A 25995-nucleotide genomic window follows, 5' to 3' on the forward strand; every position below is an offset into this window, starting at 1 on the left:
GTAAAAAAAGGGCAAGCTAAAGCGATAAAGCGGAAAATATTGTGGAGCAGCGAAACTGCCAAATGGCGAATGTGCCAAAATGGTGAAACAGAAAATAACCCATTAGGTGACACGCGCGAATTAATTTCCCCCAGACTTGGGATTGGTTTACAAAATGTGAAATTTTGGTGATTTATTTTTTTTTTTTTTCCACCTCATCCTACATGTGTGGTTTGATTTCACCCCACCTGTTTTTCTTTTTTGTATAATTGTGCCATTTTGTCGACGTGAGCGATTAGGCAGTTCAACCTGACTCCATCGCGTTCTTCGAGTTCCTTGCCCATGGAGCAATCCGCAGGTATAATCCTCCTCCACAGCACACGCAATGCGAATGCCAATCCAAGGGCAACATCAGCCACCCCCCCCTCCCGCAAGTGCATACAAGCGATTGATTCATAATACATCCACGCTACACGTTATTCACTTTTTGTGTGAGGTCAAATACACATATACACCCACTGCTGCTTGTCACCCACTTCCCTCCACCCCTTGGTAGAGTCACATCCGGAGGATTTGTCAAGGAGGAGCAGTGAAGCACTTTCCTCGTCAAAGCAAGGGTACTTTACACGTTTAGGGTTGTGTACGGCCTGCATGGCGTGCGATGATTCCGTGGCGTTCATATCTGAGTTGGTTACCCAGTGCCACATGTCCACGACTTTGTATCGTATCATGCAAATACACACAGGAGTTTAATGTGTTGAAGGAATAATGTGCATTTTTTTTTTTTTTTTTTTTTTTTTCATTCGTCTCCCCTACCTCGATATACCCCTTTCTTCACATGGGCCCTGTTCGAAAATAGAAGCAGCGAAGAGGTCAGCGTCGAGGAGTTAAAGAAAAAGGTCAAGGATTTGGAGCTGCAGCTTGAGTACGAAATAAATCGACACGAGGCTGAGGTGCAGGAGAAGTAATGAAGCAAAAAAAAAAAAAAAAAAAAAAAAAGCGAAAAAAATGTGCCAAAAAGGCACGACAACGTTGCCTGCACAAAAGAGGGCAAACCTCTCTCGACCCGCTCGAATCTGTTCAGATCTGCACATGTGTATGCACTCCCCCATATGTGGTACAAGAACCCACCTCCATGCACAATGCCCTCCTGACACAAATTAGTCTGAGCACATGGCCGCTCACCTACCACTCATTTTTTCGTTTTTTTGTAACCAATGAACAGAGAGGAAAACATAAGATCACTGGAGGAAAAAATAAACGAGTTAGAAAATTCGAAAAAAGAATCAGATGAAAAGGATGAAGCCATCCTAAACATGAGCGAAAAGCTCCTCATCCTTTCGAACAAATATGATGTCTTGGTGAAGGAATCGAAGCTACAGGAAGAGGAGCTGAAACATTTAAAAAATAAAAAAAAATACAAAAACGATAATACGGATGAGTTCCTAATTACACTAAAAAAACAGAATGAAGATTTTAAAAAGGACAATGAAATGTTAACAAACAAATATTCCGACCTGCTCACGGAAAACAGTACCCTTAAGTGTTCATACAAAATGCTACAAGAACAGCTGCAGGAGAGTCAGAAAAATTTGGAACTGGTAAAAATGCATAATACAAAGGTGAGTTGTGTGCACTTGGGATGGAAAGTAACATTTGTAAATAGGAGCTCTTTCACTAGTTTCTCTTGTTCCATCGACATGTTCATGGCGTCGTTCCATGTGTTAACGTGCACCCCAACACATGATCTCTTCCGTCCACCATACACCGTACAGGAGTTTGACGAGAAAGGCGCCCTTCAAATTTTAAACCTCGGAACGGTTGGAAAATTTTTTACTCGTGCATGTTTCACATCTCTTCCCAGTTTTTAACACCATGTGTTGTTTTTAAAAAATTGATCTTTTTTTTGTTTATCGTAATGGGTGCTCTCTTTCTGAAGGGGGGAGGTTGTCCCAGCCATGTGTGTGTGTGTGTGTATGAACTTTTCCTATGTGATGAATCCACTTATTTTGTTATTTCTCCGCATCGCTATTCTCTTCATTTTACCTTTACCCCTTCCCCCGTGCACTTAATTCCTTTCATCCCATTTCAGGGGCTACTGAACAAGACGAGCTTCAGCAAAGGTACCAACTCGTGTTGCATTTGTCTCTTTAAGCTGATTTGAGTTCCCACACATTTTTTTTTTTTTTTTTTTTGTCGCATTTTTTCTTGCAGATGGAAAGGAAGGTAATCCGCTCAAACTAGAAATAGAGTACAAAGATATGATAATAAAGAAATTGCTGCGGAAGAGGTTCACGGAGGAGATAATGAAGGGAATGGACCAAAGCAACAATGGCAGCTGCAACGGGAAGGACAGTACAATGGGAAATGATTGCCACCAGAAGGGGGAGGACAACTCACAAAAAAATGACACCTTTAACCACAACGGGGAGCAACTAATTACATTCGAGGTTAGTCTTTAAGGCAAGTGAGGTGAATCATCTTCTCGCTCACTTTGACCTGTATTCGTTCTACTCCTTTTATATCGCCATGGATACACCTCTGTGTCCATCTTCCTTTTTTTTTTTATTCCTTTCTTTTAAACCGTTCCCCCTTTTGTACGCAGAAAAAACTGGAGGAGATGTACCAAAAGTGTGTGGAGTCGCAGAGTGACAATGACCAATTAAAGGTAGGGAGAAAAAAAGCAAGGGAAAAACACCACACCGATCAGCATCGTCATGGATGTAGCGTCGTTAGCCCTCCCCCTGCTTCTACACCCAGCGTGGATACCACACGTGTATGCCCCCCTTTTCTAACACCCAACTTGCCCTCAGAACAAAATTAAAAAATTGTCTGATAATATAGATGACCTGAAAAAGGAAAACGCAGATTTGTTGGGAATAATCGTAAGTCACTTTTCCTCCCCTTCTGTTTTTTTTTTTTTGCCACCCGCGTGTAGCGAATAAATATAAAACTGGGTCTTTATTTTTTGCATGGCGATAAAATCCTTGTGTTGATTTGTATATTATCTGATCCGTTCATATTTTTTTTTTTTTTTTTTTTTTCCTTTTCCCTGTACCCCGTTGTCTTCTCCATTTAGGACACTCTGAGGGAGTACATCAGCAAGGCCTATCGCGAGGACGTCAATGTTCACCAGTAAGTCCTTCCCCCCTCACTTGCATTTGCCACTGTACGCAGCGCATTCCCCCCATCTGCATCTCTCCTTGTAATCACTCCCTCCAAAATTTGCAGATTTGACGACTTGATAAACAACCTCCTTAAGGAGAACTCCACCCTGAATGACGAATTGTCCAAGCAGAAAAGGAAGTAAGGAACCCCCCCTGGGAGAGAGAAAAAAAAAAAAAAAAACATACATTGGAGCGTGGTGATAGCACGTGCGCGCTGAACACACCAATCAGTACGCAACACGTGAAGGTGTGCCCTGTCTAATCGATTCTTTATCCCCCCCCCCTTTGCGCGAACACTGAAACTCTCTCACAGGAACATGGTGGACACCTACTTCTTCAACAAAGAATTGCAACTAATACAAAGTGACAAATTTAAAATTATAGAAAAATTTGATGAGGCCAATGTGAATAATTTCCCCCACCTGTACGAACCGCTAAACGTGACTCTTAACGAAGCTCCACATGAGTACCATGACGAGATGGCTGAAAAGAGGGAAGCAGGACAAGGTAACGATGAAATTGCTAATCCCAACAAGGACAAGGATGAGAAGAAAAATGCAAAACAGTCCCACCTGGTCAAGTCCAACAAGCCGGTAATCACAGACGAGTTGGTTCACACGTACATGAAGGATTATATGATGAATGTTCAGAACAGGACATGATGGTAGGTGGGGGTCATCTGACAAAGCGGTTAAGCGGAGAAGGAAAGGGACACTTCAGTTATACCTTCCTCTGGTTATAATGCACCACTTTAAGATCTGCACGTGTGTACATTTCACCGAATGTTAGCAGTTACAAAAAGGAGGATACACACTGCGAGTTATTTTTTTTTTTAGTTCCTTTTTCGAGCCTTTTTTTGGTGCGTTTCGGTAGCTCGCGCAGCCCCATTTACTTCCTCAAATCAGGCAAACGCATTAACAAAGAAAAAAAAAAAAAAAAAAAAAAAAATTATCGACGTGTTCCAACTTTCTTCGGCTATTTCCTCAACTCAGTCGTGCAACCGTGTTAGGCACGAAAAGGGCCACATTCCTTTTTTTCGTTTTTTTTGTCTTACGGTGGGCCATGCCTTGTCAAGTTAACCGGCACTGGTTTGTACGTTTATGTTTGTGTTAATGCTCATGCGTGTGTACTATTTTTGTGGCTTTCACCTTTTGTGTGTACTGTGTTCGCTTTTATTATTTATTTATTTTTTTTTTTTTTTTTACCCCACTGAGCCAACATTTCTTAAGAAGATAAAAAGCGCGAACTCGTTTTTTTGTACCCCATTTGGGTGTGCGACCCAACCCAAGTTCGCCCAGTCATGTGACGGCCACATACTTTTCAAATGTCCACCCTTGGAATTAATAAAAGCTGAAGTTAAATGTGCATTTCGCGGGGAAAGCAAACTGTTTATAAGCATAATATTATAACAGTACGGTCCGCCCAGTCACTCTGAGGGAGCTTCCTATATGGAGTCCCTTCTCCCCTTACAAAGGAATAATTCACAGCTCACTCACAAGTGTAATAAAATTGACCAAAACAAATGAGCCACAATAAGTCACGATAGGACAGCTTTTCCAACCCTCCCTTTTCCTTCCCCCTCTTTGATAATACCCCAAACGAACATGGACTTGGATGAACTTGAAGAAAGGATAAAAAAACTCGAAGAGAATATTGCAAAATTTGAAGAGCAGGAGTTACGCAACATAGAAAATATAAAAAATGAAATAAAAGTACTTGACACACATGTAAGCGAATTAAATAAAAAAAAAAACAACAAGCAATTGCTAAATGCGAACAAATGCTTTGCACAAAAATTATTGCAAAAAAAAGGAAACTGCAACAAAAAAAAAAAATACATCAAGGAAATAAAAAAAGACATTCTTTTTCAATTACAGTTAGTGAAGGATGAAAATAAAGAAAAAAAAAAAAAAGACAACTTTTTGCACAAACATTTTAACTTTCAATACATAAAAGAATTCACTGACCAAGTGAAGCAACACTTTTTAATGTTAAATGTACAGAGAGAGTATTCCCTCAAATCTTTGTTTGACGAAATTAGCAAAATTAAAACCAAAGCTATTGCATACTTCAACAAATTTTTAATCATACAAAAAGAAATTAACTTCCTGCTGCAGTCGATAAATAACAATGCCCTGACCGACCTGTTCGTCTTGGCCAAAAATTCCTTGCTCTTTCAAAAGGAGGTGGCCAACATGTTTCAGCGTTTTTACCACCAGGTGGAAAATTCCCTCACAGGGCTGTGACTGCTGAGGGGGTCCGAGGGAAAGGCGCTTTGACCGTGTGGGCATTCGCAGTGTGTATATTTTACCGCGTCTGCAATTGCGAGGCGCCATTTTGCGTAACTCTGCTTTAATACCCTTTCAGAGTGGGGTTACACACTTCCCGTTGCGGCAAAAAATAGACGACCTTGCAATCGCTGCCGAATGAGCCCCCTTACAATTCTCCATCCTCTTTAAAGTCTTAATCGTTTGTCCCTAGGGGTGCACAAGAGAAGAGAAGCCTGCCTTAAAGGAGCCCCTCGTTCAGCATGCTCCAGAGGGTACCTTCCCCGGATTGGAAACTATAAGCCTTGGAGCGCGCGGCGGAACAGGATCGTGCAGCTATCCCAACAAGCACACTGTGCACACAACTATCGCCCTGTTCCTTTCGCTGATTGGTCCGGTTCGCAACTTTTTTTTGTTTCATTGCTTTTTTTTTTTTTTACATCGCATTGGAAACCGGTACAAGAGCGTGTTGGTGAAAAAAGGACATTTTTTTTTTTGCATATATTTGAAAACTCAGTTGCATTTTTGTTCACTTACTTAATGCAATTTTAAAGCATTTTTTTTTTAACCCTTTAAAAATATGACTCCCTTTAAATGCTCACACAACGTGCAGGTGGGAAGGTCCAACAACGATGTTGCCACGTTTGACACGTAGAGTGTGGAAAAGAAAAATAGAAATTGAAATGTGTGGCAACGGGTGATAGAGAGACTGTCAAGTGATACGGAGCGTTAGCACAGCACGGAAAAAAAAAAAAAAAAATACATATGTATGCCCACCCATTGGAGACCATAAAAAAAAAAATGTGCAAAAATTACCTATCCATCCTTTTTTGTGATAAATATTGCGGCGATACACCGTTACATGTTTTTCTTTCCACTGCGTTATGACAGTGTTCTCTGTGGGGTGAATTGCTACGTGGAAGAAGGGCGACGTCACACTTTAACAAACTCTATGTTGCCCCTGTGAGTGGCGAAAAGATTCACAGAAAGGACTGTGTTGAAGTATCGCCCGCTTCACGATTCGAACTTTGTACTTCGGATCAGCACACATAACATCACGCATATAGAATGCACGTGCGGCTGCTACAAAGTTAGGGCACGCACAAACCCTGTGGGCGCCGTCGTAGTGGTGGTGTAGGTGTATCTACCTTGTACACATATATCTTGCTATCACCACTGCGCCAATGCATCATCACAGCACCGGTACCACTTGTACACGCTCCTACAAGAAGGGACAAACCTAATAAGAAACTTGCAGCTGTACTACTTGTTTTATCCTACACAGATGGTACTTTTTTTTTTCTTTCCAAAAGTGGAAGTTACCTGAATGATTTCTTTGCCGTCCTTTTTTTCTTAACTATTACATATATAGGTATATATTCAGATGTGGGTAAGGGTTGCAAAAAAAAAAAAAAAAAAAAAACGCCAACTGCGAGGTGCGAACGAAGGAATAAATAATGAATTCCACCCAAATTATAAATGTACGAGCAAAGTTAGAGCACCGGTCAATGGGATTAAACAGGGTTGAGAAACCAAACTGAAACTTTTCTCCTTTTACGAGCAGATTATATGTATATATCAAACGCCGCCGTGGCTATATGCTTCATCCTATATATATAGGAAGGCCAATTTTATGTTCACCACGGTGCAGCCATTTTTATGCGTAAAAACAATGCATACCCCAACAACGGGGTTATTCCTTTCTTTCCTTTTATTTCTTTTACTTTATTATAGATTTAAAAAAAGAAAAAAAAAAAAAAAAAAGAAGAGGAAAAAAGACTACGCTTCTGTTTTTTATACTGTACGTTGTTGTGACCACTCTTGTCGCGTTTGCCCCACTTGGCAATCCACGCAGAGTAAAACCTCTACCCCCATTTTTTTTTTTCCACGTACAAGCGAAGAACGCAGTGAAAAAGATAAGAAAAAAAAAGGTTACGGGAAAAAAGCACGCAAATAGGTATGGGGAAAATGTACGCTAAAAAATGTACATATAAAAATTATGCAAAAAGGTACCCAAACCACCACAGCGAAAAAATCAAACGGAAAAAAAAAAAAAAAAGTAAAAAATTTCCACTTACCGTATTTTTCATCATTTTGCAACGCGCTCAGTTGACCATTCTCAGTGTTTTCATTTTTTGAGGCCATTTCCACAATTTTCATTTTTTTTGGCCTTATTCAACATTTCATCTTTCAGTTTTGTATTTTTAAAAGAGCGTAACCTCTGTTTGATTATATATGCCCGAGAAGGGAGAGTACGGACAATCCATTCCTCTCAACACTTACGTTTTGAATTGTCATTTTTTTTGCGGGGGCTTAGTCCGTTTGCGTACAAGATATATGTACATGTTTGTTTAGAGCCCCCTTGGTGTGTCACCCCACAGCAGGCGCGAGGTGCTTACATGAAATGCCAATCGCGCATACCGTCCTCCGTACTTTCCCTCGAGATTGTGCATACCGCGCATGCATCCCTCTCTCGTTACATCATACATGCACAACGCGAAGCTCCCATTTTGTTGCTCACTTCGTGCGGCTATATTTTCAAACCGGAAAAGGGGGAAAAGCCCAATAACGTGACGAGAGAAATAGCCATTTGGAGGGAAATTTTTATTTTATATATATATATATATATATGTGTATATGTATATATTTTTTTTTTTATTTTGATTTGTTAACCAAATAAAGTTAATCCGTTCCAAAAAGCACTTGCCCTTTTTGGAAACCTTCCAGGGATGCTGACTTTGTTTGCGTGTTAGGCGCACAACAGCTACCCCTTGTCCCGTAGCGTGTATACACACCTATACACGCATGCACATGTGTACGCCTAAACAGACCTTTGTGCATGTACAGGCAGGCATACCTTATGCATATGTCACACACAAGGACGCACACTAGTGTTACATAGTTAATCTTCGAGCAACGCACTCGCGTGCCACCAAGTGAATAAGCAGTGGAAGAACCAATCGGACGAAAAAGTACAACAAGCCACTCGCTTATTAGAAAAAATGAAAAACTACAACGGTAATAGCTCTAGGAGCAAAATGAAGGGGGAAAAAGGCGCTGCCCAGGGTGCCAGCCATGGCGGTGGATATAATGGCGGCTATGGCGCTGGGTATAGTGCTGGTCACAACTACAATAGCGGTTATTACCCAAACACCAGTTCATCTTACCATAAAAAAAAAAACAGCGCCAAGTACGGAAAGGGCGCGTACGATAATGAGTACACAAAGGAGAGGGATAAGAAGAGGAAGAATTTCGATGGGAGGCCTCACAAAAATGAGCAATCGGCTGGTGGACACGGGAATAGGGGTAATACGAATAGGGGCAACGCCAGTAGGGGAGGCCCCAATAGAGGAGGCGTTGACAATAGCGCGCACCTAGGCGACGCCCAGACGCATGAAGACCTTTCAGCATTTAGTCTGAACAAAAATGATAACATCTTCGAAGACGTGGACAGAATAAACAGCATCACGTTCGGTCACAATGACAACCCCGAGGGGGAATTCTCCTACACCATGAATAACAGCCTAATTGAAAATGAAAAAAAATTATTTAAGTTAAACAAATGGGACCATAAAAATGTGGACTCCTCCGAGTTTTTGCGTCTACAAGAAAGGGATCTCATTGATAGCAGCTCTGCACATTTTCGCAAACGGGAGGATGAAAGGGATCCCTTTTTTGCGTACAACGAGAGGGAGAAGCGGCATCAGCATCAGAATGAGCAGCGGCAGGAGCAGGCGGGGCTTTACGGGATTGACGAAGGAGTCCCGTCGAATGAAGCAGGCCACAGTAACAAGCACATGCAAAACCTGAGTTTCCCCTCCAACAGCAAACAAAGGAACAACGAAAGTGACGACCTCTTCCAGTTTGACAACAAAATGTGTAACCTAACCAAATTTATTAATAAAAATATTTTTTACACAAATGAAAATGATGAGGTGAAAGGAGACGCATTGAACGACGATGAGTCCGTTGAGAGTGCAGATCCATTCGGTTTTATTAACCCCCCCGAGACGAATAAACAGTCAGTACAAAACAAGGTCTTAAGCAAAGGAGATATTAAAAGCCCCTCCAACGATAAAGAACACATACAAAGAAAATTTTACCTAGAGGAGGAACATCTGAATAGGGACCAAGAGGACAACGAATTCGAGAGGAAGGCAAATGCCGATTCGTACAGACTGAACGAAAATGATTTGACCAAAATTTATATGATGAACAATTTTGAACAGCTCCATGATAACAGGACTTTTGTTGAAAATTTCGAGGGCGATTATTTACACATGTTAGGAAAAAAAAATATGAAAAAGGAAAATATGAATAATAACGTAGTGGGGGATCTCCAAAGGAGACGTGGCCCAGAGGAAGCCGTAGGAATGGATGGACTCCCATGGGGACAAGACCAATCCGAGCAGGAGAGAATGTTACAACATACCCTGATGAACAATGAGGACAGGAATTTTCCTATCAGAGGAATGAACGAACTGATGTTCGATAGCAGAAATGGTGAACTGGACGAAAATTTGCAATTCCTGAATAGCCTCAGAAATGTGTATGGCCACTTGGGTGAGGAAGAAGGAGGTGCGAGGGGGCCCGCCATGTCACCTATATCACCCATAATGTCACCCGTGACCCGTGTGCGTGATTTGAAGGGAGGACACACCCCCGTTATTGATGCCACATACACTAATGATGTGCGCATGAAGGAGGAGCAGCACCACCAACTGCGTCAGATGCAGCAGTTGAGGTTAGCATCGGAGGAGAATTACCTGGACCACTCGGGCAAGATACCAACTGACTTGGCCAATCTAACCAATCTATACCCCTTCAAGGAAAGCGAAATAAATGACGACTTCCTCTTAAGCATGAACGAAAAGCAACCAATGGATCCTTTGAAGGATGATGAGTATTACTTGAAAAATGATAAAACTAATCACCATTTAGTGAATGATTTGAGGAATTATACGGAAGGGTATAAAAACGAATCGTTTATATTTCCTGAACAGCCAGATCCCTCAAATGATTTTCTGTTCCAAATGGGTCCCACCAAGGGAATCCATGTGGGGGACATGCACAGAAGAGCAGATATGGGGGTACCTCGACAGGAAAGAATGCAACTCGGAGAGCGATTAATTAGTAGGCATATTATACCCCCCTCTGAGGAATATGCATTGAGGAATAACCTCGAAGAAGAAAATTATTACGCCAAGTTGAATGAAAAAATAAAGAATGTAAAGGAAGAGGAGGACGAAGATTTATTATTGTTTAATCAAGACGGGGACTTAAAACTGGATGTAACCAATGACTTGAACGCGCTGAAAATTTTGAATAACTACTACTTGGATGACAAGACAAATGATTTTATGTTAATGGAAAGGAATAAGAATTCTCTTCTTGGTGGGGAGTTCAACTTGTCGGGGGGTGCGGGTTATAATGATGAGCATGACCCAGGGGAAAGATCACCAAATGAACGGGAGAGGTCCCGTAATGAACGCTTGCCAATGGAGAGACCACCCAATGAGCGCATTGTACGTGATCGTCCCCAGGCCAACAAACACGGGGGACACAAAATGAAAGGCGGACCCAACTATACCAAGGATAACATCCGCAACCGCCATGGCAACCACTTCGAGAAAGGAAATAATATAAACAACAAGAATTTCCCCAATGCTCATGTGGGAATGTTACGAGATAGACCCCACAGAAGTACATCATCCAGTGGGTACATGGATAAATTTGATCAGAAAAATTATTTTTACAAAAGCGATAGAATGAAAAATAATAACAGCAATAAGGCATACCAAATGAGTTACTCTCTGTCATATGAAGGTGGAGGTGGCAAGGGACATGGTCATGCTTTGAGAAATGTGATGAGCAGTGAGATCTACTATCACACGAACGAAACGAACGGATCCATATGCGAAAATTTTATAATTCGTTTGAAAAAACAACACATGCTTAAATTAACGAGCTTTCTAAGGATGAAGTACAAAAAAGCCAACCTCAATGATCTAAATGATGACCTGTACAATTATTACAGATTTTTGAACAAAGTTAATGGAAATATCAAACAGAGTAATTACTTTTTCCGGTATCGAAATCTCATGAAGAAAAGTGACAAGGACAAATTGCTCAGGATACAACTGTCCTATATGATTATAAACCCGTCCATACAGAAGAATAGCGGCAAATGGAATTTCAAAAATGACGCTAGAAATGATGAGTCAGGGCACCCAACCCTGAAGGATGGCCATGAAGCGGGCTATGGAATTGATAATGACGGAGCAGGTGAAGGACACCATAGGAGTGGAAGGCGCATCACAAGTGGAGACCATACCGATGGCGAGGCTGATAGTGTGGACAGTGGTGATAGCGAAATTATAAACCTTGCCGGCGGAGCGGATAGGATAAGAAACAACTGTCTTACAAACGATAATAATTTTACCATGCTTTATTCCAATGGGGAGGCAGAAAAACTCTACAGCCTACTACATGATGATAATTTTGACCTGCACAGCGAAAATATACTCAACATTGACCTGAACAAAATATTAAATTTAACGTCCAGCAGCCCAACAGGAATGAAAGGGGATGATGCGAACGCAGAAAAGGGAAGGGACAAAGACGGGGCAAATGCTGGTGAGAATGACAACACAGGTAGAGAGGACGGTGCCAAGTCTGATCATCCAAATGTGGCAGATAAAGGAGAGAACGAATGTCAAGTGTCAAAAGAGGAAACGGGAAAAAAAGGAGAAGCTAGCGGCCTGGATGAAAAAAAAGCTGGAGGACAAAACGATACATCTAAGTATGACAACACAAACAAACTGGGTAGATTTGTTTTCGCCACTGTGCATGAACCAAGAAACCTAATAACCCTAGCGAAGAATAATCCCCTATTTGATAGCTACGATGAGGTGGTGGAAAAATTTAAAAATATTATACTTAGTGAGGTTACCTTGGAGCGGGGAGCAAACGGGGAAGGTGAAGGGGATACTTCTACACCCATTAAAAAATGCACCTCGAAGAGCGTAAAAAAGAAGGATGTAAAAAAAGGAGAAGACAAAAACGGCACGCAGGACGAAAGAACATTTGCAAAGGCCAAGATTCCCATGCAAGATGTCGTCACGAAGAAAATGCTAGAGATGCTGTGGGACCTCTATATAGACATAAAGAACATTTACAAAGACATTGACAAGTGCCCTTATACACACATCGAAACAATATCCAAATATAATGAAGAGATTAAAAAGAAAAAAAATACTCTCTTTAATTTTATCCTCTTGAGGAAGACCAGCGACGAGGAAACCATTTGCAGTTCCCTCATGAATTGTCATAACAACTTGTTCTTGAAGAATAACATAAGCAACGTCGACGTCACTGTTAACAAGCATCTTTACCTATACCTAACGGACTCACTCTACAGCAGCATTAATACGAATTTTGAACTTCTAATTCCCCCGACTGTTGAAGAGTTGATTATTAACTTGTCTTTTGACAAGACCCATGTGGCGAAATATGTCAAGCGAGGGTTGGAACCCCATTGCGGTGAGCAGCCAGGTGATATGGAGACACCCCCCAACGGTACCGCCACTACATCACATAGCAACATTAGCAACATCTTTGCGCACCGCTTCCCCTACAAGGACAACCTAGCGGAGCTGGGAAGCTCCACTCAGTTTGGAAAAGTCATTCATTTCAACAGAACGTACTGCAACTACAACTTCGGAGGCTACAACGAGTGGGATATTTTTGCGTCCTCCGAGAGTGGTGCGAACACTACAGCAAATGGTGCCTCCGTGGGGACCCCCAAGGAAAAGAAGAAAAAGTCCTTCTTTTTCTTTAAGGAGAAGCAAAGTAAAAAAAATGAAAATGACTTAGCGAGTGAAGAAAAAACAAACACAGACGTCGCCACGTCCACAAACAGCAGCAGAGTACACAACGAGGTAACAAAAATGGATGTGGACACAAATCACCTGAATGAGGAACTCCAAAAATTGAAGAGTGTACACTGCTTATTCGTTAATAGCATATTGAAGAAAAAAGGAGCATGTGTATACAAAAAGATATTAAAGGTTGTAAAAAGGAAAAAGAGAATGACCCTCATTTACTCCTTCTTCAGTAACTACCTTCTTTTGCTTTTCCTCTTTGCCCATGCGGATTATTGTTTTGAAAATATGCACCATTATGAAGAGTTCCTAAAGTTGCAGCTGCTCCACATGAACGCTAACATAAACACACTGAATAAGTTTATTAAAAATGAGAAAATGCAAAACATATTTTTCATGAATGAACACGAAGCCCAATTGAGAAATAGCGGGTTACACCAGTTTATTAACATTAGATGCAAACTCTACAGTAGCAATGTTTATTCATCACTCTATATCTACCTCTTGGATGTCTCTCTGTCCTATTTGTTTACCCCGGGCATTGGCATTGCTTACGTGCAAAGCATCTTGGCTCTCCTCCTCTTCTACAACTACGTACACTTGTACATAACGAAGCTTCTCTTTTACAAGGTGAGTATTGAGAGGAGCGTCCTGTTTAGCGGCGATATCGCGTCACTTTGCATGTTTCACCACCCCACGCAAATGTATAATTCTTTTCATTTGTTGACTTCTTTTTTTTTTCCCCTTTTTAGAGTGGAGCCGCCCTCTTAACCATTTTCCTTGTCAAAATTATCCCCTACGTTAAGGAGTTTGATAGGTTCGTTTTTTTTTTTTTTTTTTTTTCCCATTTTGGGAAGTGAGCAAAAGTGGAGAGCCTCCATTGTGTGTGCGAACATCCTCTGCATGGGATGCAGCATAGCATGGCTACTCCGTGATGTGTATTTGTTTTCCATTTTGCCGCCGACTATGCCACATGTCATGCTTCCTTTTCCTTCCCTTCCCCACCGCAGAGACCTTATAATTTGCTTCCTCTACTCTGTGCTGCACAGCGTGTTCTACATCCTGTGCAACATCTTCACGCACCGCCTGGAAGAGGAGAAGCGGACACACAACGGACCCGAATCGGAGTTGCACTTGAAAATCTTAATGAGCATGCATAACGAAATTAGCTTTTACAAAATTGTGTACAAGAGTGTGTGCAGTTATTCCCACCAGGACAGCTTCTTGCAGGAGGAGATCGCCAACATGCTAGAGTAAGTCGCTACTTCGAAAAGTCGGGGAGGGTGTGCTTACGGGTTAATATGCGTGCAGTCCCTAACCCCACAATTGTTACTAACCGTGTGCCCTCCGCCATCATGCCCACATTATGTGTTATTATCGCACCACCGCTTCACCTCATGCCTTTGTGTTTTTCCCCTCCTCTCCCTTTTCTTACGACAGAGATTTAGGCCAGGATCCCATCGTAAAGGTCATAATGAACTACATTCAAAAATGAGAGAGAGAACCGCCTGATTTTTAAGGAGAAGCCCCCCCCCCCAATTCGGTTAACATCATTTAGGTCATTATAGTAATGCTGTGGGGGAGAAACGACGCCCCTTTCTTTTTTGTCTGTTAGTTTGTTTATGGTTGGACAATTTAAGGGAAGGGAGCGGACACCCCCTTAGAGCAGTAATCACCTCCCTTCCCCCTTGTATATTATCAAAATAATAATGTTGTCGTCGTACCATTTGGTTACCTTTTTTTTTTTTTGTCCTATTTACATACGGGGGAAGCACACCTTGGTTGAGTCAAACAAGAATAAAAAATCGAGGTGGAATAATTCCTACCCATTTGTAATGTCCTCCCGACTAAGTCGTTATTTGTTATTTGTTATGTGTTTTTTTTTTTTTTTTTTTTCTCATTTTTTAAAAGTAAATTTTTTAAACTAGTAAATTCTTCTATATAAAGCATGTATTTGTATCATCTCATGCATGAACGAAAAAAAAAAATAAAAAAAAGAGGCACATTCGCACGGAATACATTTCTGCAGGAAAACTGGTGTGGACTTCGTGGTACCTTTTCTCAGCTGTCGAGTATTCTCACCAGGCGCACGAGGTTTATGTGTGAACACAAAGGGGCCAATGTTTCATGGTCTTGATGCCCAATTGTGTTAACTGCGCATTTGGGCGGTGATGTAAATATATTTATACACACACATATATATATACTTGTGTGTACGGGTGTGACTCCGCCTCTGCTCTGCTGGAGGGCGAAAATTGTACCACTCACAGTAGGAAATGCAAAGGCCTACATATAAATTTGGTAAAAGCAAAAATGTAAAAAAAAAAAAAAAATTATTAACATGTGGAGAGGGGCAAGGGGTAGGGTATTTTTTTAAAAGGACGGGATGATAAAATGGATGCCGCACGCGCGACAAATAAAGGGAGGAGACCCATACGAACGGACAGGGGATTGAACAAACGAAAGAGACGGGAGCACCATGAACGTTTAACACACATCTCCCCCTACCCCACCCCAAAAAAAAATAATTTAAAAAAAAAAAAAAAAAAAAACTTTTAGTAGACGCTCTCCTTCCTGCTTCTAATATAATTTTTAATGTTGGGCAAGTTGCTAATAAACTCATTATGGGCTTTCAGTAGAGGAAAATTTTTTAAACTATTTGGGTACTTTGTTTCTATATCATCATATAAATTAAAAACAGCCAAATCGGCGTACGTTAAAGAATCACCAACAAAATAATTACACTTGTTTTTTTTTAAAATATTCTCAAAGTAGCCTGACCATTTTGGCAACTCCTCATTAAGAAAGGTAGTCTCATTCTGCTTAAACAAATTTGTATTGTTAAATTTATAATGTATGTCTTGTACTCCACAAAAAATCATATCTGCATAAAATTCGTTCAGCTCTGTGTTTCCACCTATTTTGTACTTCTTTGAGAGGTACCTTACTATGGCTTGACTTTGAGCAAATATTATATTGTCCATTTCTAATATGGGGACTTGGTTAAAAGGGGTGTCCTTTTCCTTTTTGAAGTTCTTGAACTCGATGAAGGCATCTCCGTTTTCGCCGAAACGCTTGTCCGTGTACTTGATGCCCAGGTAGGCGAAGATCAGCCGAATGAGTTCGGCCTTTCCCCTGCGATGGAGAAGCGGTCAATGTGTGGTTAAGAAAGGTTAAGAGGTGGCCAGTTCGCGGTTTCCAAGCAACCACGGCGCGAATTATACCCAATGAACCGTACGATTATGTGTGCACTAGCCTTTGTGCTCCCCGCCTTGTCCCCCTTTCTTACCTCGCGTCAAAGTAATATAGGACTATCTCCTGCGCCATTTTTGTGTGCAACGAAAGATTTGTGGGTCCTTTTCAAATTCTCAAAATGGAAATGTGCAAAGTGGGTATGTGGACAGGTAGTCGCGGTGTGCACATATACATCATCCCTCCTCCCACTGCTACTGCTGCGAGCGGTCTGCAAAAATGTGAGGTCTTTCTCAACTGATCAGGAAAGGTGCGCGTCGGTTAAAGCGTCGCGGTTTACTTGTAAACACGAGTTTTAAGGTAAGGGAGAGAAATGTGTAGGTGAAAGGTGCCTTTTATTTCACTAATTATTTGGACCACTGCCTGTTTATTTCGTTTCTCGTCTTCTTCTTTAAAGCTACTGAATATTGCCAACCCGTTTGGGGCCAAATTAAAAATATTGAACAAAAAAAAAAAAAAAAAAATTTATGTATGGCAAATGGGGAAAGGTGTGAAGCAAAACCACTATGTAGCAGGTCACGGCATTCGTACATCTCGCTTTTTTTTCCAACGGCACAACTTTGGAAGACCCCCTAGAGCTTTATGTAACTATGAACAAATCGCAAAAAAATAAAATGAACAACGAAGAATAAAAAGCCTGAACAAATAACTGTGCGTGGCACACGCGTTCAGGGATTAGCAACGTGGTGATACCGCAAAATGAAGGGAATTTTAAATTGGGGCAAGAAGGAAAGGTAAAAAATGAACAAGTATGGGAAATAGTTTCAGCTAAATTTCTAACAAGCGGCTGTTTGTTTTTAAAGAATGGGGAGACTGTGGAATGCAATTAAAACTGCGTCGCAGCGGTGAAATAAAAAAGTTGCGAATTAAAATTCGAATATGACGTGACACAGGTGCGGGGTGAAAAAATGTGAAGCCTATAACGTACTCTTTAAAAGTATTCCAACGATTGGCTTATGTTGCCGCCTATACAATGGGGTCACAGTGTTTGCATCGGTGTTTTCATCAATGTTCGGCACCGGCCTTATATGCACAGTGGGTGAGAAAACAATCTGTGCAGAAAAAAAGGAGCGCTTGAGGGAAGTGTGACACCTTGGTCGTGTGCTGGATGCATTTGCACGTACATACATATCCATATGGATACATATGGAGGGAAAAAGAAAAAAAAAAATTGTTGTTGATGCTACTTTTTGTTTTTTTTTTTTTTTCTAACCCTGTAATGTAAGAAGTTCACATAAACACTGAAGTCGGTTTTATACTTACCCTCGACATCCTTTGCACAGCGAAGTTCCTACTTGACCGTTTAACCAGTTTCTCTATACATACACCCTCAATGTTGTGTTTGTATAGGCGTGCCTACATATGTGTACATATATATGCATACTTATAACCATGCGAGGAAGTTACGCCACCTGAATCAAACTTGTGTGTTGCCCACTCGTCCATTGGAACATTCAATCGCGTTCCTGTGTTACCATTTCACGTCGCTTCCCTTTTCTACTTGTGCAAAAATTGAGATACATTAAAAGGGGGAAAAAAAAAAAAAATTCCCCCCTTAGGAAAGATACCATGTGCAATTAATCTTTCGGGGGTTGTTCTACAAAGCGTTTGCAGAATTCATAAACCCCAACTGACCCATGTGTATTTGCTTTGCGTTGTATGAAAAAAGGTTATTCGTGGTGTGTACCGTACTAACGGCAGAGGGAGTTTATTCTGCTGGTCGGAAGTAACCGCAGCACGTTCGCCTCGACAAATACACAAAAGGGTGCCACCGTGTACCAGCATGTGTGCATACAAGTACATATGCATATACTTATGCTGACCTGCACGGTAGCGCTGTTTCGTTTAGTCACTCGACTCTACATTTGAATTCCCCAATTGGTGCCTTTTAAAAAAAAAAAAAAAAAAAAAAGGGCACCAAAACGTTTGAGGAATTGCCAACTGAACTTTTTCTCTTCTCTTCTGTTGCTCCCGCTGTGGCATCGAAGATTAAAATAAAAACATCTTTTCATACCCGCTCACCGTATACGTTTGACATTCCCTCTCACTGGAGCATTTTTGAAGCGTAAAATTCGGAACGCGATAGCAACATAAAGCGGTTTGAACAAAAAAGCAAAAAAAAAAAAGTCAAAAGCTCACACGAAGGGTAACACGCGGTAGAGAGAGTTCCCGAGTGTAGTACCCATAGCAGCCGTGACAATCGTGGCCACCTCAGCATTGGTAGCGGGAGACCGCATAGGTATAGCTATCTAAAAGCCAAGGGGGCAAAGAAGAAGAAAAAAAAAACGTTGGGAGGAGGACTCCACGGAGAAGAGAAAACAGCCCAAGTGGAAAATCAGCGACGAATCGAAGCTCAGAATCAACTATAGAGGAACGTAGAACGCAAAACAAGAAGAGACTAGAAAATTTTCAAGGGAAGAAAAACCAAAATAGAGCAAAACAGAACAAAACAAAGCTTAAGCCAAACAGAAGCGAAACTGTTGTCACCACCTTCAAGTAGCATCAAGGAAGTCTCTTGATGACCGTTTCCTCGCCTCCCTAGAATGATAAAGATATTTGTTTTTTTTATCTTCCAAGTGTTTGTAGTGTGTGTAAAAAATGTGAATGCGGTAAGTGCGGGGAGGGCGATAGATAATCCGCTGCACCCCAAGGGTGCGGCGCGGTTGGCATAGGTATATAAGCGTACACACCCGTATGCATCCTCTTAATGGGCGTAGATCCTGCCGATCGACCTGCACCTATTTCCCTCTGGCACGTCTCACATGTCTTCATAATTTCCGTTTGCTCTCCCCCCGTAGGTGAATCCAAAAAGTTTTTCCACCATAAGGCACGTGAATGCGCCCCTAGGATGGCAATCTAACCGGCACAGGAAGTATAAAAATTGGAGATTTTACCAAAGAGAAGGGAGTCTTCCCTTGTGACACCACGTGGGATTATTCTAGCGCGTGTGTACTCTTTCCTCCATTTTTTTATTTGCATGCATTTGTTGCTTACGTGGGGGAGGTGTCTTCCCGTGCCCCTTGAGTACGCGCGGTGGACTCCCCGTGTAATCACCGCTTAACCACCACCTAACCACTTCCTCACTGCAGGTTTGCATACATTGACCTACGGAGAAGCAAAAGCGAAGAGGGGAAGCGGAACGCCCTGGCTGCGCAGGGAGGGAGCCAAAAGTGCCCCCTGCGCAAGGTGAGCTTCGCAGGCTTGATGGGCATGTCCGGATTGTCGATCCCGCTGTTCCTAGCAACATACATGATATACAACAAAATAAAAAATGACAACAAGAATTTAACAGAAGCAGAAAAAATTATGGGAAAGTACCTGTACAAGCATGAAAATAATTTGATACAAGGAAATAATTATGAAGATGAAAAATCATACAATTTATTTTATATAATCCATGCGATATATAACAATATTCGAACGTTAATAAATTTTTACATGAACGTAAAAAAAGTAAATACAAAGGATACCTCAAATGAGTACACCATTTTATTTTTCCATTCGTACAATGTGGACAGATTTTTACACACAAGAAATATCAAAACGTATGCTGAAAGGCTTAAAGAAATTTACCAAGATATTAATAAAAAAAAAAATGTAAATATTGTGTATGTCCCCCTAGACAGCAAACTCCTTTTTAATATTAAACACTTTAGCAATATGAACAACTGGTACAGCATATTGTTTCACGATAAAAAACAAATTTTGAAAATGATAAAAAATTATAACATAATGAATATCCCTACGATGGTTTTGTTGGATAAAAATATGAACATCATTAATGACAATATAAATTATTTGCTTTTGCATGACAGGAAAGATTTTCCATACAAAGAGGTTAATCATTTAACTTATATCAATACGCTATATGACAAAAATAATCGAAAGTACGATTTTAAAAAATTAAATTCAGATTATGTACTGTTTTATTTTAATAATGAGAAAGACAACAAGGGGGACCTCCAGTCTCTGCTCAAAGTGAAGAAAAAAATGGCCGCCAAAAATATTAACGTGGATATCATTTTTGTTAAGGACATGGAACTGATGAAGGGGAAAACCTCCTCAAAGGGAGATGGCATGGTTAGTCAGCAAGAAGGTGAGAAGACAGGGCAATTGACAAATGAAAAAAGTGAGGGAAATGTTCCAGGCGAAGGAATCGGTAAAGAGAAGGACGCACAGATGTCAAGCACAAAGGAGGGACAACAGTCCACACTTCCTGGGGCTCAAAAGAAGGGGGATAATAGAAACACTGCTGAGCGAAGCAACCAAACGCATGACACAAATGATCAGACAGAACACTACGTCGACGATGTGTACTACCTAGGGGAACAAGAAAATAACGCCATTTACAAGCTCCTCCTTTATGACATGTTCGATGTGACCTTCAAACCTGTGTGCATTCTCGTAAACAAAAAGGGAAATATTATAAGCAAGTATATCCACGTGGAGAAGAAGGAAGACGAAATTGCTGGCTTTATACAAAATAATTACAAAAGTTTACACGAAAAGGCAAATGAAAAAAATTACATGTACAAATATGAAAATGTTAGTAACTTAACGAACTTAAATGTGTTCTCGCCAATATTCATTCTGTTCAGTGACAAACTGAATTTGGATTTGCTACAGCAGTACAATGATATGATTGGTCAGTATAATAAAAACAGAAAGGGAAAGAAAATTAATTTTTACTTCCTGGTCACCGACGATAAAAAGTACGAAGCGTTGAAAAAACTCTGTGCAGTAGATAACACCACCCAGGCGGTCATTTTGGATTTGTTTAACCAGAAGATGTTCAAGGACAAGGTGAACAGACTGGACGTCATCGAAAATTTGGGTGGAAAGAGCGTCATTAACAAGGAAAAGTTCTTTAGCTTCGTGAACAGGTACTATGGTGACGACTTGTACGCCTCTCCCATTGTGCTCACGAGGGGAGTCTAATCCTCCGTGTGTCAATTAGCTAAGCAGTGAGTATGCCATGAATCCATAGCACTAGTGCACCCTTGCACCACTGCACCACTACGCAATTGTACGTGTGTGCCGTTTAGGGGGAGGAACCCTTCATCAAGGCTCCTTTTCGTCCTCACAGTGCACACCGCCCCAAGGCGTAACAAAAAGGGGCCATTCCTTCATCCACAAATTGTCAATCCTTTTGTCCCATTATGGCAAATTGTTGCCAAAGTGGGATTGTCTCGTTAGTCCTCTTAGGGACAGCATTGTGGCCAAGTTTGTATTTTACATCATCCTTTTTTTTTCTACCCTCCAAAAGTGAGTCATTTTTTTTTTTTTTTTTTTGCGTATCCCCATGTGCAAAAGTTAATATTTATAATAATGTTCGTATTTTTTTTTTTTTGCCCCCTGGTTTATTATTCTTCCTTTGTCTTACACAACGGTGTGTATATTTGCATACATGTATGTACTGGTCTGTACAGCATGGAACAGCATTTTTAAGCTACACCCCTTTTTTTTTTTTTTTTTTTCTAAATGCCTCCATTTTGCGTTTTCTCGTGTATCCATTTATAATTAAGAATGTTCTTTTTTTTTCCCCCCGCACCCCTTTTGAATTAATTTCGCGTAAGAATAAAACGTTTTTTTGTTAAATTTTAAATTGACACATTTAATAATTTTTTCATGTCTCCAAGACGAAAAAAAGTATGCAACCCTTCATAATGGAATACCATTGGGAGGCAACCCATTTGCAAATAGAGGTTTCTTTTGCGTGCGCCTACACACACGTATAATTTGTATTTACACAAAATTGTATGTTCACGAGAGGATTTGGGTTGGGAAACATTTTCCTCCGTGTCCACCTCAACGCGTAAGTTATATGACGGAATGAGTGGATAAAATGCGACACATGTGTGCCAACTCGCTTTGCGTCATATGGGAGGAGAACAAAAAAAAAAAAAAAAAGAAAAAAAAATTGCCAATGGGCACGCGTCTACATGAGACTGTCGCGCCTTACAAACGCGTTTAAGTAGATATTTAAAAAAAAGATATTTTGTAACTTGGGTTAAAGGCATGCGCAAATGTGGGAAACGCAAAGTGGGATTCCGCGCACCCCCGTTGGGCACCTCCCTTTTTTGTGTCACCTGTGTTACCAACTCGCGTAACACACCTTTCCGTTACCTCCGTTTACCGCCCGCCTTGCGCCTCTTCTTCACCTTCAAGTTGTATACCTTCCTCTTCTTCTTGCTCCTTTTCCTGTTTGACGCACCTGTCTGATTTTTCCGGGGGGGGAGAGCCTGGTTCTTCCCCGCGCTGGGTGAGGTGGAAAATATTTTGTCCAGGTTTTCCATGTTCAGCAATCTGTCATATTCATCCTTGGAAATTTTTTTTTTTTTTAATTTTTTGTACAAATTTTCTTCAAAAAATAGAGACTCAATTTCGTTTTCCTCCATGTCCCTTTGTTCGTGTTTTCTCTGAACAATGGTTTTTCTTTTTTTCTGTTTTTTTTCTTGCTTCCGCTTGTGCAGTTTGCCTCCCTCCGCTTTTGTCTCGCTTTCCGCCTTCTCATCGAGCGCTTGTTCCTCACTTTTCAAATGTGCCAAGCGTGTCAGTTCCTCCTGCCGCTTTCTCTCCTTCTCTTCGTTTCTGTATGGTATGTCGGACGTGTTTAGGCCCACTCGTTTGAAATTCTTAATTTGGCTCTTCTCTTTAAATTTGGGGATTTTCACCAGCGCAAAGGAGTAGCACAGGTGCGACAGATTGAGCTTGTGGAAGGGGAAGAGAAAACTCAGCTGATGGTTTTTGTAAAACTCAATATAAGACAGAAACGCCTTGGTCGAGAGCAAATACGTTTCTCTATTCTCGATGATGAAAAAAATTAGGTACTTTAGAAATATGTTCACCATATTGTTCAGCAAAAGGATGTGATGATCATCCCTCTTGGGGAAGTGTCCCTCAGTTGAGTCTCCTTTGTGATGGTGACCCTTTGCCCCCCTCCTTTGAGCGCGTTCTCCCACTGTACTTCCATAAAACGAAAAAAATTTTTTAGGGACGGATTTCCCCATATCCCCCTTTTCTATGTTGGCTACTTCCCGCACTTGTGTGTCCAAAACGTCTTCATTTCTCATGAGTCGGGATTCCCAACTGAGCATATCCCTGAACATGCAGGTTTTTCTAAAATTGCTGATATTCACTTTTTTATTTTTTAAAAAGTATATATATTCTTTTTCCTTCTTATTAAGCAGAATGATATTTTTTCCCCTTTTGTCAAATCTTCCTGTTCTGCCACTCCTATGGATATATGTCATATTTTTATTAGCAGCATCGTAATTGATTACCCAATTAATATCAACGTTAATTCCTCTACTCATAATATCTGTGCACAAAATAATTTTTATCCTCTTCTTATTCTTGTTTTCTTTTATTTTCCTATACGCACTTATCCTTTTTTTGTCTTTCATTTTCCTGTGGATTTTTAAAAGAGTGAATTTTTTCTTCCCCATATATTTGTGAGTGTAACAAATCATTTTGCAGAAAAGCGCTAGATCAGATTGGCTGAATGCATTTTTATGTCTACTGTTTAGGGTTACTATTTGGTTAAAAATTTCCTTCGCGGTCTTCTGCTCCGTGTTAAGTACATTCTTAAATACGTGGAAGAAGAAGTCCACAGAGAAGCAGGTCGGCAGAAATACGATCACTGTCTCCCCCTCGCGCACCACTGTGCTCACGAATTTGAACAGGAAGAAACTCTTGTCCAGGTTTCGCACCGTGATGTAGTAATTTTCGATTTTGTCTGGCATTTGGAATGTGCTTCCAGCGCTGCCTTCAACGGTGCCGCCAGTGGTGCTGACAGCAGTGGCCGCAGAAACAGCAGCAGAAGAAGAAGAAGCGCCCATTGCGGTTGTAGCAGACGCAAGCGGCGCTTCCCCCCCCACGCACTTGATGAAGGATCTCCTGTTGTCAGAGAACAAGTTGTAAAATTTCTCCTCCTGCAAACACGTCGCACTGCAAATGCACGTGGCATAGTCCTTCGAGACGATGCTCTTAACCACATCCTGCACATAGTTTAAAAAACTCTCCTCCAACAGTTTATCCCCCTCATCCAGTATCATATATGCTAACTCGCTAGTGTCAAAGTACAAGTTGTGATCCACAAACAAAGTTGATAACTTCCCTGGGGTCGCTACAACGATCTGGTATCTGTTTTTTTTTCTTTTTTCATTTTTTATAATTTTTAAATCTTCCTCAATTTTTACAGCACCCCTAAATAACAACGAGTTCACAAAAAAGTCCTCCTTGTCCAATTCGTCCACATTTATGTTAAACGTTCTAGCAAAATATAATCTTATAAAAAACAAAAATTTATTTACTACGTCGTATATTTGTATGCACAACTCTCTGGTGGGGGCTACAATCACTCCATACACATGTATGTTCTGTTTGCTCTTGTTCTCACTTGTGCTGCATCGAATGGCTTTTTTTACAACGTCTTTAATGGATTCGCAATGCAGGTTGTTATCACCCTGTGGGTACTGACCATCTTTGTTAAATCTGCCCCCATTCCCCACGGCGCCATCCTTCTTGTGGGTTCTTCCCTCCAAAGAGGCCCTTATATGCTGAATAAATTTTGGTACATTTATATCAACAGGAGGGATGCTCTTTTCTATGTTTACATTTTCAAATTTGCTGTAGATAGAGTTGACTCTATCTTCGTTGTAACAATCCTGTTCTTGTTCTTCCCCTTGCTTTGCCTCCTCACATGTGGATGTGAAAAAGCGGTCCCTTGTTATGGCCCCCAGTTTGGACATCACCAAATTTTGCAGCATAGGAATAACGAAGCATAGCGTTTTCCCACTGCCCGTTTCGGAGTGCAGGAGGACATTTTCCTTTTTTGTAATAAGGGGAATGGCCTTTTCCTGTATGCTGGCGCAGAAGAGGTACCTTTGAATCAGCAGCGAAAATAGTATGGCCTCGTCTAGCTTCAGTCGCGTGAACGGCGTTTTATGCGGTCGTTCTCCCACGGGATGATGCTCCTCCGTGGGTTGCAGCTCCCCCTCGTTCTCGCCCATCTTGTCCCTACTCACTTGACACTAACTGTTCCAACCTATATGCTGCTCATTCATATGTTGGCAAGAAAAAAAAAAAAGAACGAAGCTAACAATTCACTCCTTTTCTTCTTTTAATGGTGAACAGCTTCTACACCCTGACATTTACGCGTTTGTAAAATTTATAACTTGTAAGTCATAATTTGCGCGCTTTCCCTTTTCTTCCTTGCTTCTAAAATTCGAAGCGGCTAAAAAACTGCCTCCCCGCGTTGGGGTTGGTCGCCTGCAAAATAACAGCGGTATTTATGTTTTTAACAACTTATCAATTATTTATTCTTATTTTTTTTTTAAGTACTTCCTGCGCGTCGCAAAACGAGGGTGAACAACTGCCGGAACCGTTTTGCCAACTCCGGTGGGGGGTGGACAAATATTTAGCTTGAAAAAAAAAAAAAAAAAA

General features: G+C 41.0%; 6 protein-coding genes across 6 annotated transcripts; 4 read left to right on the plus strand and 2 right to left on the minus strand.

Moving 5' to 3' along the window:
• Nucleotides 1–1196: 1196 nt before the first annotated feature.
• AK88_00515 (uncharacterized protein) lies at nucleotides 1197–3808 on the plus strand (the record flags this gene model as incomplete). The annotated part of the gene is made up of 9 exons (XM_012478166.1): nucleotides 1197–1601; nucleotides 1755–1799; nucleotides 2072–2102; nucleotides 2194–2429; nucleotides 2585–2647; nucleotides 2793–2864; nucleotides 3059–3114; nucleotides 3211–3285; nucleotides 3460–3808. 9 exons carry the CDS (start codon nucleotides 1197–1199, stop codon nucleotides 3806–3808), a joined length of 1332 nt encoding a protein of 443 aa, XP_012333589.1.
• A 942-nt stretch (nucleotides 3809–4750) lies between these two features.
• On the plus strand, nucleotides 4751–5392 carry AK88_00516 (uncharacterized protein; the record flags this gene model as incomplete). Its single annotated transcript, XM_012478167.1, has 1 exon — nucleotides 4751–5392. One exon carries the CDS (start codon nucleotides 4751–4753, stop codon nucleotides 5390–5392), a length of 642 nt encoding a protein of 213 aa, XP_012333590.1.
• Nucleotides 5393–8415: 3023 nt separating this feature from the next.
• Nucleotides 8416–14553, plus strand: AK88_00517 (uncharacterized protein; the record flags this gene model as incomplete). The annotated part of the gene is made up of 3 exons (XM_012478168.1): nucleotides 8416–13926; nucleotides 14049–14113; nucleotides 14307–14553. The coding sequence occupies 3 exons, from the start codon at nucleotides 8416–8418 to the stop codon at nucleotides 14551–14553; spliced, it is 5823 nt and encodes a 1940-aa protein (XP_012333591.1).
• Nucleotides 14554–15851: 1298 nt separating this feature from the next.
• Nucleotides 15852–16623, minus strand: AK88_00518 (glutathione S-transferase; the record flags this gene model as incomplete). Its single annotated transcript, XM_012478169.1, has 2 exons — nucleotides 15852–16431; nucleotides 16586–16623. The coding sequence occupies 2 exons, from the start codon at nucleotides 16621–16623 to the stop codon at nucleotides 15852–15854; spliced, it is 618 nt and encodes a 205-aa protein (XP_012333592.1).
• A 2468-nt stretch (nucleotides 16624–19091) lies between these two features.
• Nucleotides 19092–21486, plus strand: AK88_00519 (uncharacterized protein; the record flags this gene model as incomplete). Its single annotated transcript, XM_012478170.1, has 3 exons — nucleotides 19092–19157; nucleotides 19347–19465; nucleotides 19638–21486. 3 exons carry the CDS (start codon nucleotides 19092–19094, stop codon nucleotides 21484–21486), a joined length of 2034 nt encoding a protein of 677 aa, XP_012333593.1.
• A 1184-nt stretch (nucleotides 21487–22670) lies between these two features.
• AK88_00520 (uncharacterized protein) lies at nucleotides 22671–25562 on the minus strand (the record flags this gene model as incomplete). Its single annotated transcript, XM_012478171.1, has 1 exon — nucleotides 22671–25562. One exon carries the CDS (start codon nucleotides 25560–25562, stop codon nucleotides 22671–22673), a length of 2892 nt encoding a protein of 963 aa, XP_012333594.1.
• Nucleotides 25563–25995: the final 433 nt, after the last annotated feature.

The sequence above is a fragment of the Plasmodium fragile genome, assembly GCF_000956335.1.
Source record: "Plasmodium fragile strain nilgiri unplaced genomic scaffold supercont1.4, whole genome shotgun sequence".
NCBI lineage: Eukaryota > Apicomplexa > Aconoidasida > Haemosporida > Plasmodiidae > Plasmodium > Plasmodium fragile.